The following is a 12771-nucleotide window of genomic DNA, read 5'->3' on the forward strand; positions in this document are numbered from 1 at the left end:
AGTCAGATCTCTTTCAGAGAGGTGAGCCAATCAGCGTTTAGTATATTGTGAGCTGGAGAGAGAGATGCAGGAGGGTGGGTAGCGTAGGAAAACGAAATAGTAAACTCAGAAAATAAGGTTGGTGGCTAGATAAATGTATTTGGCATGTTACTTTTGTGCAGTATGTGTTAATGCATTGATAACTAACTTCTGTTATATGTTGTGAGCTTTGTTACGGTGACAGTAATGTACAAGGACTGAAGGAGGAGTGGTGTTTTTAGCTGGCTTGCGGTGACGCATAGCTAGATCATCGCTAGCCAACGTTACTACCCAGCAGTAGAGTAGACTGTCGGCCCATCAAATTAATACGTAACAATGTGCTGGCTTGTATTTGGGATTATTCGCTATTGGGAACTATGTAGATATTGATGTCGATTTAATCTAAGTACAAAGAAAACTGACTCTGAACTGTACTGAAACAATATGGCAAATCAATAGCAGTCAGGCCTAGCCAGGGATAGGCCGTGGTATCTGGTTATAGACTGGAGGTTTGAGCGGTATTTTAACTAGTACCGGGTGGTTACGTGTATTTCAGCCGTGCCTGGGTCTCTTTCGACCGATAAAGGCAGCTGCACGCATTACCCCTTTGCTACAAATAGCTAGATTAAAGCGTCAATCAGCAGTAGAAACAATAAGAAAGCGAAATCCCGGCCCCTGTTTCGGTAAAATGCTGAGAGATAGGGCTGGAGAAATGTATCTACTCTCAAATTCATAGACAGAGTTATGGATGCAAGGACTGACCATCCATGCTATCAAAATAATAGTTTAAACCATGTTGTGAGGCTATATAGTGTTTGTTTACAAACATTGAAGGTAAACCAGCTTTTATTTTGGCTTCTGGTGGAGTGTGACAGTTGAACTAAAATCAAGGCATTTCTAAGTTATATTCTTCAAGAATCAATGGGTCCATATCAGTAATTTAACAACTGCTGATTGCCCCTTTAATTATTGTATTTTTTAAATGTTTTATTAGGAACCCCATTAGCTGTTACAATAGCAGTAGCTCCTCTCCCTGGGGTCCTAATCTAGGAGGCGGGAAAGGGCAGAGAGAGGGATAGCCTATGCCGTTAAGAGAGAATCTAGTTCAGTAGGACAAGATTGGGCTTTCAGGAGTGAGCAAATGTCAGAGCCGCTTCACAGGACTATATATAGTCTGTCAGGCAACTAGCGGTGGCTGACCCCTGTAGAGGGGCAAGGCTCTTTCATGGAGCAACACAGCCTGGAAGACGACTAGCCGTGGCCGACCACTGTAGCACACCGGGTCTCAAACCTGTCCTTGGGACCTCGAGCCATTCCATGTATTTGATCTATTCCAGAACTAGCACACCTGATTCAACTTGTCAACTAATCATCAAGCCTTTGTATAGGTGAATCAGGTGAGCTAGTTTAGAGCTAGATCTAAATTGTGAAACGTCTGGGGAGAGGTTTGAGAACCACTGCTGTAGAGGTGCAAGGCTCTTTTATGGGGCAACACAGCCTGGCAACCTAGTGCCAGTCTGTCACACTAGTCAGCTAGAGTACTGGAATGCAGTGTTCCATTGTTGGAGTGCAATCTGCCTCAAAGCATAATAAAGCCTCTGCCAAGAGGCTCAGACCTTTATTGCACAGGAGGTTTCCTTGTAGCAAGGTCACTGGTTCCAGCTCCCTTATTCACCACACAATCAAAATAAATACAGTTGGAAGATATAACTACTTGTCTTGATCTGTTATGTTATTTGCATGTCCCTTTTGTTTGTATTGATCTGTAATGGTACCTTTGTCGGGAGCTCTGTTACTACGTGTCAGTAATTTATGTACACTGACTGAATGAGAGGTGTGTACACAATCAAAAGGCCATAGTAAGCCGTGGTTGTGTTGACTGAATGATACAGATGATACAAGCTGCATTTTTGTCCATAGCTCATAGTTCCTGGTGTCTCCCGTAGGTGTAGGAGTGTTGGCGCTGCTCTGAGAGTGTGTGTGTGTGTGTGTGTGTGGCGCTGCTCTGAGAGTGTGTGTGTGTGTGGCGCTGCTCTGAGAGTGTGTGTGTGTGTAGCGGTGCTCTGAGAGTGTGTGCGCCCAGAGCGAGCCACCATGCCCGTGACATCACAGCTGTTCCGAGGCTTCCCTCGGGCGAAGCTCTGGGGTTCCTTCCTGTTCCCATGCCAACGGCAGCCCCCCTGCCGCCCCACCTCCCACCGGCCCACCTCGTCGCAGCCCCACCCCATATGGCCGACAGCCATGCCCGTGCGTGGCTATAGGAGGAGCCCTGACCTCCACAGCTACAATCTCACCCCCCCACAGGTCAACTCAATCCTCAAGGCCAATGAGTACAGCTTCAAGGTAAGGGCGGACGATACACACATTTACACACAATGAGTACAGCTTCAAGGTAGGGCAGGACGATACACACATTTACACACAATGAGTACAGCTTCAAGGTAGGGGAGGACGATACACACATTTACACACAATGAGTACAGCTTCAAGGTAGGGGCGGACGGAACGATACACACATTTACACACAACGAGTACAGCTTCAAGGTAGTAGCGGACGATACACACATTTAAACACAATGAGTACAGCTTCAAGGTAGGGGTGGACGATACACACATTTACACACAACGAGTACAGCTTCAAGGTAGTAGCGAACGATACACACATTTAAACACAACGAGTACAGCTTCAAGGTAGGGGTGGACGATACACACATTTACACACAACGAGTACAGCTTCAAGGTAGGGGCGGACGGAACGATACACACATTTACACACAACGAGTACAGCTTCAAGGTAGGGGCGGACGATACAGACATTTACACACAACGAGTACAGCTTCAAGGTAGGGGCGGACGATACACACATTTACACACAACGAGTACAGCTTCAAGGTAGGGGCGGACGTTACACACATTTACACACAATGAGTACAGCTTCAAGGTAGGGGCGGACGATACACACATTTACACACAACGAGTACAGCTTCAAGGTAGGGGCGGACGATACACACATTTACACACAACGAGTACAGCTTCAAGGTAGGGGCGGACGATACACACATTTACACACAATGAGTACAGCTTCAAGGTAGGGGCGGACGATACACACATTTACACACAACGAGTACAGCTTCAAGGTAGGGGCGGACGATACACACATTTACACACAACGAGTACAGCTTCAAGGTAGGGGCGGACGATACACACATTTACACACAACGAGTACAGCTTCATGGTAGGGGCGGACATTACACACATTTACACACAACGAGTACAGCTTCAAGGTAGGGGCGGACGTTACACACATTTACACACAATGAGTACAGCTTCAAGGTAGGGGCGGACGATACACACATTTACACACAACGAGTACAGCTTCAAGGTAGGGGTGGACGATACACACATTTACACACAACGAGTACAGCTTCAAGGTAGGGGCGGACGTTACACACATTTACACACAATGAGTACAGCTTCAAGGTAGGGGCGGACGATACACACATTTACACACAACGAGTACAGCTTCAAGGTAGGGACGGACGATACACACATTTACACACAACGAGTACAGCTTCAAGGTAGGGGCGGACGATACACACATTTACACACATCGAGTACAGCTTCAAGGTAGGGGTGGACGATACACACAACGAGTACAGCTTCAAGGTAGAGGAGGACGATACACACATTTACACACAACGAGTACAGCTTCAAGGTAGGGGTGGACGATACACACATTTACACACAACGAGTACAGCTTCAAGGTAGGGGAGGACGATACAGACATTTACACACAACGAGTACAGCTTCAAGGTAGGGGCGGACGATACAGACATTTACACACAACGAGTACAGCTTCAAGGTAGGGACGGACGATACACACATTTACACACAACGAGTACAGCTTCAAGGTAGGGGCGGACGATACACACATTTACACACAACGAGTACAGCTTCAAGGTAGGGGCGGACGATACACACATTTACACACAACGAGTACAGCTTCAAGGTAGGGGCGGACGATACACACATTTACACACAACGAGTACAGCTTCAAGGTAGGGACGGACGATACACACATTTACACACAACGAGTACAGCTTCAAGGTAGGGGCGGACGATACACACATTTACACACAACGAGTACAGCTTCAAGGTAGGGACGGACGATACACACATTTACACACAACGAGTACAGCTTCAAGGTAGGGGCGGACGATACACACATTTACACACAACGAGTACAGCTTCAAGGTAGGGGTGGACGATACACACATTTACACACAACGAGTACAGCTTCAAGGTAGGGGCGGACGATACACACATTTACACACAACGAGTACAGCTTCAAGGTAGAGGAGGACGATACACACATTTACACACAACGAGTACAGCTTCAAGGTAGGGGTGGACGATACACACATTTACACACAACGAGTACAGCTTCAAGATTGCGCTGAGACCATACGAATATGAGTGTGTGCTTTGGTTCTAGGTTCCAGAGTTTGATGGTAAGAATGTGTCGTCGGTGATGGGGTTCGACAGTAACCAGCTGCCTGCCAACGCACCCATCGAGGACCGGCGCAGTGCTGCCACCTGTCTGCAGACGCGGGGGATGCTGCTGGGAGTGTTCGACGGCCATGCGGGCTGTGCCTGTGCACAGGTAAAAGTTTCTGCTGTCATTGTGTATAATCTGCGAGTTAGTTTTGATGTGCAGTTAAAACATCTACCTGTCTGTTTCTCAGGCGCTGAGTGAGAGGTTGTTCTACTACGTAGCCATGTCCTTGATGCCCCATGAGACCCTGTGTGAGCTGGAGTCGGCAGTAGAGGCAGGCAGACCCCTCAGCCCCATCCTGCAGTGGCACAAACACCCCAACGACTACTTCACCAGGGAGGCACAGACTATGTACTTCAACAGCCTCAGAACCTACTGGCAGGAACTCATAGACCTCAGCAGGTACACACACACACAGGAACTCATAGACCTCAGTAGGTACACACACACACACACACACAGGAACTCATAGACCTCAGCAGGTACACACACACACATACACACACACACACACACACACACACAGGAACTCATAGACCTCAGCAGGTACCCACCACACACACACACAGGACCTCATAGACCTCAGCAGGTACACACACACACACACACAAGAACTCATAGACCTCAGCAGACACACACACACACACATACAGGAACTCATAGACCTCAGCAGGTACACACACACACAGGAACTCATAGACCTCAGCAGGTACACACACACACAGCAAGTCATAGACCTCAACAGGCATGGGGTAATAAGGGTGCATCAGTAATGTTATTAAACATGGGTCATTATTCAGTGTTGGAGTTGATTGTATGTGATTGTGTTCCCAGTCCAGGGGAGAGCCTAGGGCCCAGAGAGGCGTTGCTGAGTGCCTTTAAGAGACTGGACAGTGACCTGTCTCTGGAGGCTCAGGTGGGAGACCGTGTTCTATCCCCTTGACTTCTATCCTCTGTCCATCGATGTCTCTGTGTTACCATAGTATCCAGCCCTGGGTATAAATGTGTAGTGCTGATCCCTATGTTGTGTTGTCCAGGTGGGAGATGCCAATTCCTTCCTCCACTACTGGGTTCTGAGAGTGGCCTTCTCTGGAGCGACTGCCTGCGTAGCTCACATCGATGGATCCGATCTGTACGTACTCTAGTCCACAGCCACGGATCTCTCTGTTGGCTCCCATATGTACTGCATGGTCTCCATCTGTCTGCTCTGACTGAGTGTCTGAGACCTCTGACTGTGGTTGTGTAGGTATGTAGCGAACACGGGCGACGGCCGGGCGGTGCTGGGGGTCCAGGAGGAGGACGGCTCGTTCAGCGCTCACACGCTCTCCAACGACCACAACGCCCAGAATGAGAATGAGGTGGCCCGCATCCAGGGGGAGCACCCCCCCTCTGAGAAGAAGACTGTCGTACGACAGGTCAGTACCGTTACACATCCAGAGAGAACGGTGTCACAGCAGGTCAGTACCGTTACACATCCAGAGAGAATGGTGGCACAGCAGGTCAGTACTGTTACACATCCAGAGAGAACGGTGGCACGGCAGGTCAGTACCGTTACACATCCAGAGAGAACGGTGGCACAGCAGGTCAGTACCGTTACACATCCAGAGAGAACGGTGGCACAGCAGGTCAGTACCGTTACACACCCAGAGAGAATGGTGGCACAGCAGGTCAGTACCGTTACACATCCAGAGAGAATGGTGGCACAGCAGGTCAGTACCATTACACATCCAGAGAGAACGGTGGCACAGCAGGTCAGTACCGTTATACATCCAGAGAGAACGGTGGCACAGCAGGTCAGTACCGTTACACATCCAGAGAGAATGGTGGCACAGCAGGTCAGTACCGTTACACATCCAGAGAGAACGGTGGCACAGCAGGTCAGTACCGTTACACATCCAGAGAGAACGGTGGCACAGCAGGTCAGTACCGTTACACATCCAGAGAGAACGGTGGCACAGCAGGTCAGTACTGTTACACATCCAGAGAGAACGGTGGCGCAGCAGGTCAGTTAAACATGAAGTAAAAACAAACATATATCCTCTATCACTTTCTCTCCCTCTGTCAGGACCGGTTGTTGGGCCTGCTGATGCCGTTCCGTGCGTTTGGAGATGTGAAGTTCAAGTGGAGCATTGACTTGCAGCGAGGTGTGTTGGAGTCAGGACCAGACCAGCTCCATGACAACGAACACACCAAGTTCATCCCCCCCAATTACCACACCCCTCCCTACCTCACGGCCGAGCCTGAGATCACACACCACCGCCTCCGACCTCAGGACCGCTTCCTGGTGAGAGACAAAGGATTGGTCAATTGACTGATTGACCAATTCATGATTTCGTTCATTGATTGATTAGGCTTTGTTGTCTTTTCTTGAACAGAAACTTGCATTGTGCTCCATTAACACATAACTATATCTGAAGTTATGTAGTTAGAAGTTTCCTTTTGTTAACTAAGGGTCTTTGTCGCTCCTCCGCAGGTGCTGGGTACAGACGGGCTGTGGGAGACGCTCCACCGACAGGAGGTGGTCCGGATCGTAGGGGAGTATCTAACGGGGGTCCACCAGCGCCAGCCCCTCACCGTGGGGGGTTACCATGTCACCCTGGGACAGATGCAGGGGCTGCTGGCTGAGAGGAAGGCCCGTGCCTCCTTGGCGTTCCAGGACCAGAACGCTGCCACCCACCTGATTCGCCACGCGGTGGGCAACAATGAGTTTGGAGCAGTGGACCACGAGACGCTGTCCAAGATGCTGTCTCTGCCTGAGGAACTGGCCCGCATGTACCGTGACGACATCACCATCATCATCACACAGTTCAACCCACACGTGGTTGGACACCAGCGCCAAGGGGGGGAGTCCTGAGCCAGCTCAGCCTATCAGAGGGGAACGTGGACATGAACAGGAAGTTTACTTTCTAGGAGGAAAAACACTGATGTGAGGACTGGGTCTTGCTACAGATACATGGTTAAGCCCTAATTTTTATTTTACCAAATGCGCACAAAACATACTGTTTATGGACTAACCCTGCAGAGGGAGGACTGCCTACCTTCAGACTCCTTATTTTAGGATTGTTATTGAAGAGGTGCGTGTACATGTAACGGATGTGAAATGGCTAGCTAGTTAGCGGGTACGCGCTAGTAGCGTTTCAATCAGTTACGTCACTTGCTCTGAAACCTAGATGTAGTGGTTCCCCTTGCTCTGCAAGGGCCGCGGCTTTTGTGGAGCGATGGGTAACGATGCTTCGTGGGTGTCAGTTGTTGATGTGTGCAGAAGGTCCCTGGTTCGCGCCCGTGTCGGGGCGAGGGGACGGTTTAAAGTTATACTGTTACATACAGTATGTGCACATGTGAGCACACAGTCCTGGTCATGTGGATTGTTGAAATGCTTGCTGAAACTGATCACAAGTTGGCTCTTTTGTGGCCTTGTGTGTGTATGAAGCTTTTAAAGGATATTTGATCAACCTCCCTGCAGCTGCTCTGCTCTGTCACAGTCTCTGCCCATAGGAAACTTTCATTTGTGCCAAAAGAGTTTTCTGCTTTATAACTATGTTGTCTGAGCATTGAGGTAATGATACGGTGGCAGCCTTTGTGTTTGTTCAATCTGGCCTGTCTACTCTACAAACATCCCTCTTTCATATCACAGATTCTGTGCTGTGCAGTTGCAGCATCTGTCTTGCTCTAGAGCTGCAACTGGCCTCCATCCTGGCTCTACCGCATGGCTCTGCTGTTACGTAGTAGGGCTCTGTCTGTCTGTGTTCTGTCATTGGATGGATCAGTGTCCTTTATACTTGTTACAGACAGACAGCCAAGAGCTCCCAGGCACACTTCTTGTTATCTTATATTTTTAATAATGTTTATTTAAAATGTTTTTAATCTGATTTCAAACGTTGACTGTTTTGTCAACCTTAGAGAGGAATAACTGCCTGTGTCTATAAAGCAGATTTGAGCAGATTTTATTGCTCTGAGACAGACGGCATCACTAAGATAGGAACCAGTAGAGCTACGTAGTGTGCAGGCTTTAGATCCAACACCTCTATCACAACTACTCACCCAAAGCAATCAGGTTTGTTATGCGCTGAGTGTGTCTGATTCTACAGCAGACTGAAGGAGTGGTGGTATTCTGTAGAGGAGAGAGAGAGAGGGGTGTGTGATCAGACGCTTATTGTTTTAGGGTTGCGGAGTATACATGTTTCAAAGGAACATAGTGGTTGAACCTCTCGTTTTTTTGACAATTATACGCTCATACGGGGGGATATGGTATACTAACGTCATCATGCTTACATGGTGTGTATTTTAACAAAAATGTTTTAAAAAGTAAACTTTTTAGTTTTTAACAGTGATTCATTGCTAGCCTGGTGTCAGAGCTCTGTCTGAGGTAACCATGGAATTAGAAATTGAACTGTAACCATCTCCAGTCATGTTCATGCCAAACCTCCAGGAGTGACTGAAACAGAGACAGAATTAGTCATTGTTGGTAGGACACTAACCATGGTGGTGTGGTTCTAGGCTTTTATAGGTCAAATGAAGGGTGTGCATAATATGAGGTTGTTTATCTTATGGTGGTGTATATTTAGGAGAGGATAGAATGTAAAACTGAAGGTGGCTCTGTCTGGACGCTGGCTGAATACTTGAAGGTTATTTATGCAACTTTTAATATGTCGCAGGTATTTATCCACAATTATATGAGATGTGACAGGTATGTATGTACAGTGTCTTTACCTGTTTGGGCTTGAGATTAAAGTTTTTTTGTATTTGGAAAATTTTAATAAAACACTGACTATACACAATGGCTACTACACATGTTAGATTGTGTTCTGCCTGTCTGTACGTATTGCTGCCTGGTTGTGCTGTTCTGCAGTGCCTCTGTCTTTAACTCTCTCCTGCCACACCCCTGGAATGTGGTCAGACCGGACTGTGTGCCCGTGGTGCTCTCAGAAGGTCAAGGCAGACTGAGTCCATTCCAGAGGTCAGCCAGCGAGGTGTCAAGTTACACTGGTGTGTATTTGTGTGTGTTCAGGTCATGGTAATTTCTCTGACAGATTCTCCTAGTCACACGCGGCCACAGTGACCAAGGCAGTACAGAGTACAGCTCACCCTCTCGCTCCGCACTCTCCCCAACAAAAACCCCCTATTGCTTTGCAGCTCTGGAGTAGGCTTAATCTGTGTCCCTGTCTGCCTGAAACGGAGTTATCTTCTAGTTTGTGTAGTTGGATCAGTAATCAGTGGTGCTTTTTTTGGCTACTTTGATAGCAAGGAGAGTCCTTGTAATGTAACCAGTCTGGTTCATATTATGTTCACACTCTGCACTCATTCTGCGGTGGAGTCAGTCAGTAACTCAGACGTGTCCATTGTCAGCCACTAGATGGCGCTAGTAGTCAGAGAACCTTATTGGAAGATCCCTTACACAGAAATATGACTGAGACGTCCGCATGCACACGTGTTTAATTTATTTGATTCAGTGACCTCTAGGCAGGATTGTTATTCTCCTAGGTTTTTCTGTCCTTAGTTACCAATCTATGTGTTTGGTGTGTAGACTTGTTTTGATAATGGGAATTTGTGTGTTTAGTTTGTGTGTGTGCATACCTGCATCGTGTGTGTCAGTGGGTATTGTGTTTATCATTCTCAGCATGTCTTACTGGCATAATGAGTGTATTTCTGAAGTAAGGTTGTGTTTGGAAGGAGGGTACTTCATGGGCTATTTTCTTTATGCTGGTGTTATTGGACTGTGGTGTTACATGTTTATGCAGGTGTTATTGGACTGTGTTACATGTTTATGCAGGTGTTATTGGACTGTGTTACATGTTTATGCTGGTGTTATTGGACTGTGTTACATGTTTATGCTGGTGTTATTGGACTGTGTTACATGTTTATGCTGGTGTTATTGGACTGTGTTGCGTGTTTATGCTGGTGTTATTGGACTGTGTTACGTGTTTATGCTGGTGTTATTGGACTGTGATGTTTATGCTGGTGTTATTGGACTGTGATGTTTATGCTGGTGTTATTGGACTGTGATGTTACATGTTTATGCTGGTGTTATTGGACTGTGATGTTGTTATGTGTTTATGCTGGTGTTATTGGACTGTGTTACGTGTTTATGCTGGTGTTATTGGACTGTGTTGCATGTTTATGCTGGTGTTATTGGACTGTGTTGCGTGTTTATGCTGGTGTTATTGGACTGTGTTGCATGTTTATGCTGGTGTTATTGGACTGTGGTGTTACGTGTTTATGCTGGTGTTATTGGACTGTGATGTTACATGTTTATGCTGGTGTTATTGGACTGTGTTGTTGTTATGTGTTTATGCTGGTGTTATTGGACTGTGATGTTACGTGTTTATGCTGGTGTTATTGGACTGTTGCGTGTTTATGCTGGTGTTATTGGACTGTGTTGCGTGTTTATGCTGGTGTTATTGGACTGTGTTGCATGTTTATGGTGGTGTTATTGGACTGTGATGTTACGTGTTTATGCTGGTGTTATTGGACTGTGTTACGTGTTTATGCTGGTGTTATTGGACTGTGTTACGTGTTTATGCTGGTGTTATTGGACTGTGTTACGTGTTTATGCTGGTGTTATTGGACTGTGATGTTACATGTTTATGCTGGTGTTATTGGACTGTGTTACGTGTTTATGCTGGTGTTATTGGACTGTGTTACATGTTTATGCTGGTGTTATTGGACTGTGATGTTTATGCTGGTGTTATTGGACTGTGATGTTACGTGTTTATGCTGGTGTTATTGGACTGTGTTACATGTTTATGGTGGTGTTATTGGACTGTGTTACATGTTTATGCTGGTGTTATTGGACTGTGTTACATGTTTATGCTGGTGTTATTGGACTGTGTTGCATGTTTATGGTGGTGTTATTGGACTGTGATGTTACGTGTTTATGCTGGTGTTATTGGACTGTGATGTTACGTGTTTATGCTGGTGTTATTGGACTGTGATGTTACGTGTTTATGCTGGTGTTATTGGACTGTGATGTTACGTGTTTATGCTGGTGTTATTGGACTGTGATGTTACGTGTTTATGCTGGTGTTATTGGACTGTGATGTTACGTGTTTATGCTTGTGTTATTGGACTGTGATGTTACGTGTTTATGCTGGTGTTATTGGACTGTGATGTTACGTGTTTATGCTGGTGTTATTGGACTGTGTTGCGTGTTTATGCTGGTGTTATTGGACTGTGTTGCATGTTTATGCTGGTGTTATTGGACTGTGTTGTTGTTATGTGTTTATGCTGGTGTTATTGGACTGTGTTGTTGTTATGTGTTTATGCTGGTGTTATTGGACTGTGTTACATGTTTATGCTGGTGTTATTGGACTGTGTTACGTGTTTATGCTGGTGTTATTGGACTGTGTTGCATGTTTATGCTGGTGTTATTGGACTGTGTTACATGTTTATGCTGGTGTTATTGGACTGTGTTGCATGTTTATGCTGGTGTTATTGGACTATGTTGCGTGTTAAGGCTGGTGTTATTGGACTGTGATGTTACGTGTTTATGCTGGTGTTATTGGACTGTGATGTTACGTGTTTATGCTGGTGTTATTGGACTGTGTTGTTGTTATGTGTTTATGCTGGTGTTATTGGACTATGTTGCGTGTTTATGCTGGTGTTATTGGACTGTGTTGCGTGTTTATGCTGGTGTTATTGGACTGTGTTGCGTGTTTATGCTGGTGTTATTGGACTGTGTTGCATGTTTATGCTGGTGTTATTGGACTATGTTGCGTGTTTATGCTGGTGTTATTGGACTATGTTGCGTGTTTATGCTGGTGTTATTGGACTGTGTTGCGTGTTTATGCTGGTGTTCTTGGACTGTGTTGCATGTTTATGCTGGTGTTATTGTACTGTGTTGCGTGTTTATGCTGGTGTTATTGGACTGTGATGTTTATGCTGGTGTTATTGGACTGTGATGTTTATGCTGGTGTTATTGGACTGTGATGTTTATGCTGGTGTTATTGGACTGTGATGTTGTTATGTGTTTATGCTGGTGTTATTGGACTGTGATGTTATGTGTTTATGCTGGTGTTATTGGACTGTATTGTTGTTATGTGTTTATGCTGGTGTTATTGGACTGTGTTACGTGTTTATGCTGGTGTTATTGGACTGTGTTGCATGTTTATGCTGGTGTTATTGGACTGTGTTGCGTGTTTATGCTGGTGTTATTGGACTGTGTTGCATGTTTATGCTGGTGTTATTGGACTGTGGTGTTA

The 12771-nt window shown here is 46.2% G+C and overlaps 1 protein-coding gene across 1 annotated transcript; it reads left to right on the plus strand.

The window, feature by feature from the left end:
* Positions 1–52: 52 nt before the first annotated feature.
* LOC120036438 (pyruvate dehydrogenase [acetyl-transferring]-phosphatase 1, mitochondrial-like) lies at positions 53–7738 on the plus strand. Its single transcript, XM_038982873.1, has 9 exons — positions 53–117; positions 1965–2361; positions 4514–4681; positions 4764–4975; positions 5408–5489; positions 5611–5705; positions 5820–5988; positions 6639–6857; positions 7047–7738. Exons 2-9 carry the CDS (start codon positions 2113–2115, stop codon positions 7425–7427), a joined length of 1575 nt encoding a protein of 524 aa, XP_038838801.1. The 5' UTR covers positions 53–117; positions 1965–2112; the 3' UTR covers positions 7428–7738.
* Positions 7739–12771: the final 5033 nt, after the last annotated feature.

Source organism: Salvelinus namaycush, unplaced genomic scaffold (genome assembly GCF_016432855.1).
Source record: "Salvelinus namaycush isolate Seneca unplaced genomic scaffold, SaNama_1.0 Scaffold1329, whole genome shotgun sequence".
Classification (NCBI taxonomy): domain Eukaryota; kingdom Metazoa; phylum Chordata; class Actinopteri; order Salmoniformes; family Salmonidae; genus Salvelinus; species Salvelinus namaycush.

What these genes read in the sequence shown, in the direction of transcription:
- LOC120036438 (XM_038982873.1), top strand. Translation starts at nt 2,113, where the DNA reads ATGCCCGTGACATCACAGCTGTTCCGAGGCTTCCCTCGGGCGAAGCTC. An exon ending in CCAATGAGTACAGCTTCAAG is followed by an intron (nt 2,362 to 4,513) that starts GTAAGGGCGGAC and finishes CTTTGGTTCTAG; the next exon opens with GTTCCAGAGTTTGATGGTAA. An exon ending in GACCTCAGGACCGCTTCCTG is followed by an intron (nt 6,858 to 7,046) that starts GTGAGAGACAAA and finishes GCTCCTCCGCAG; the next exon opens with GTGCTGGGTACAGACGGGCT.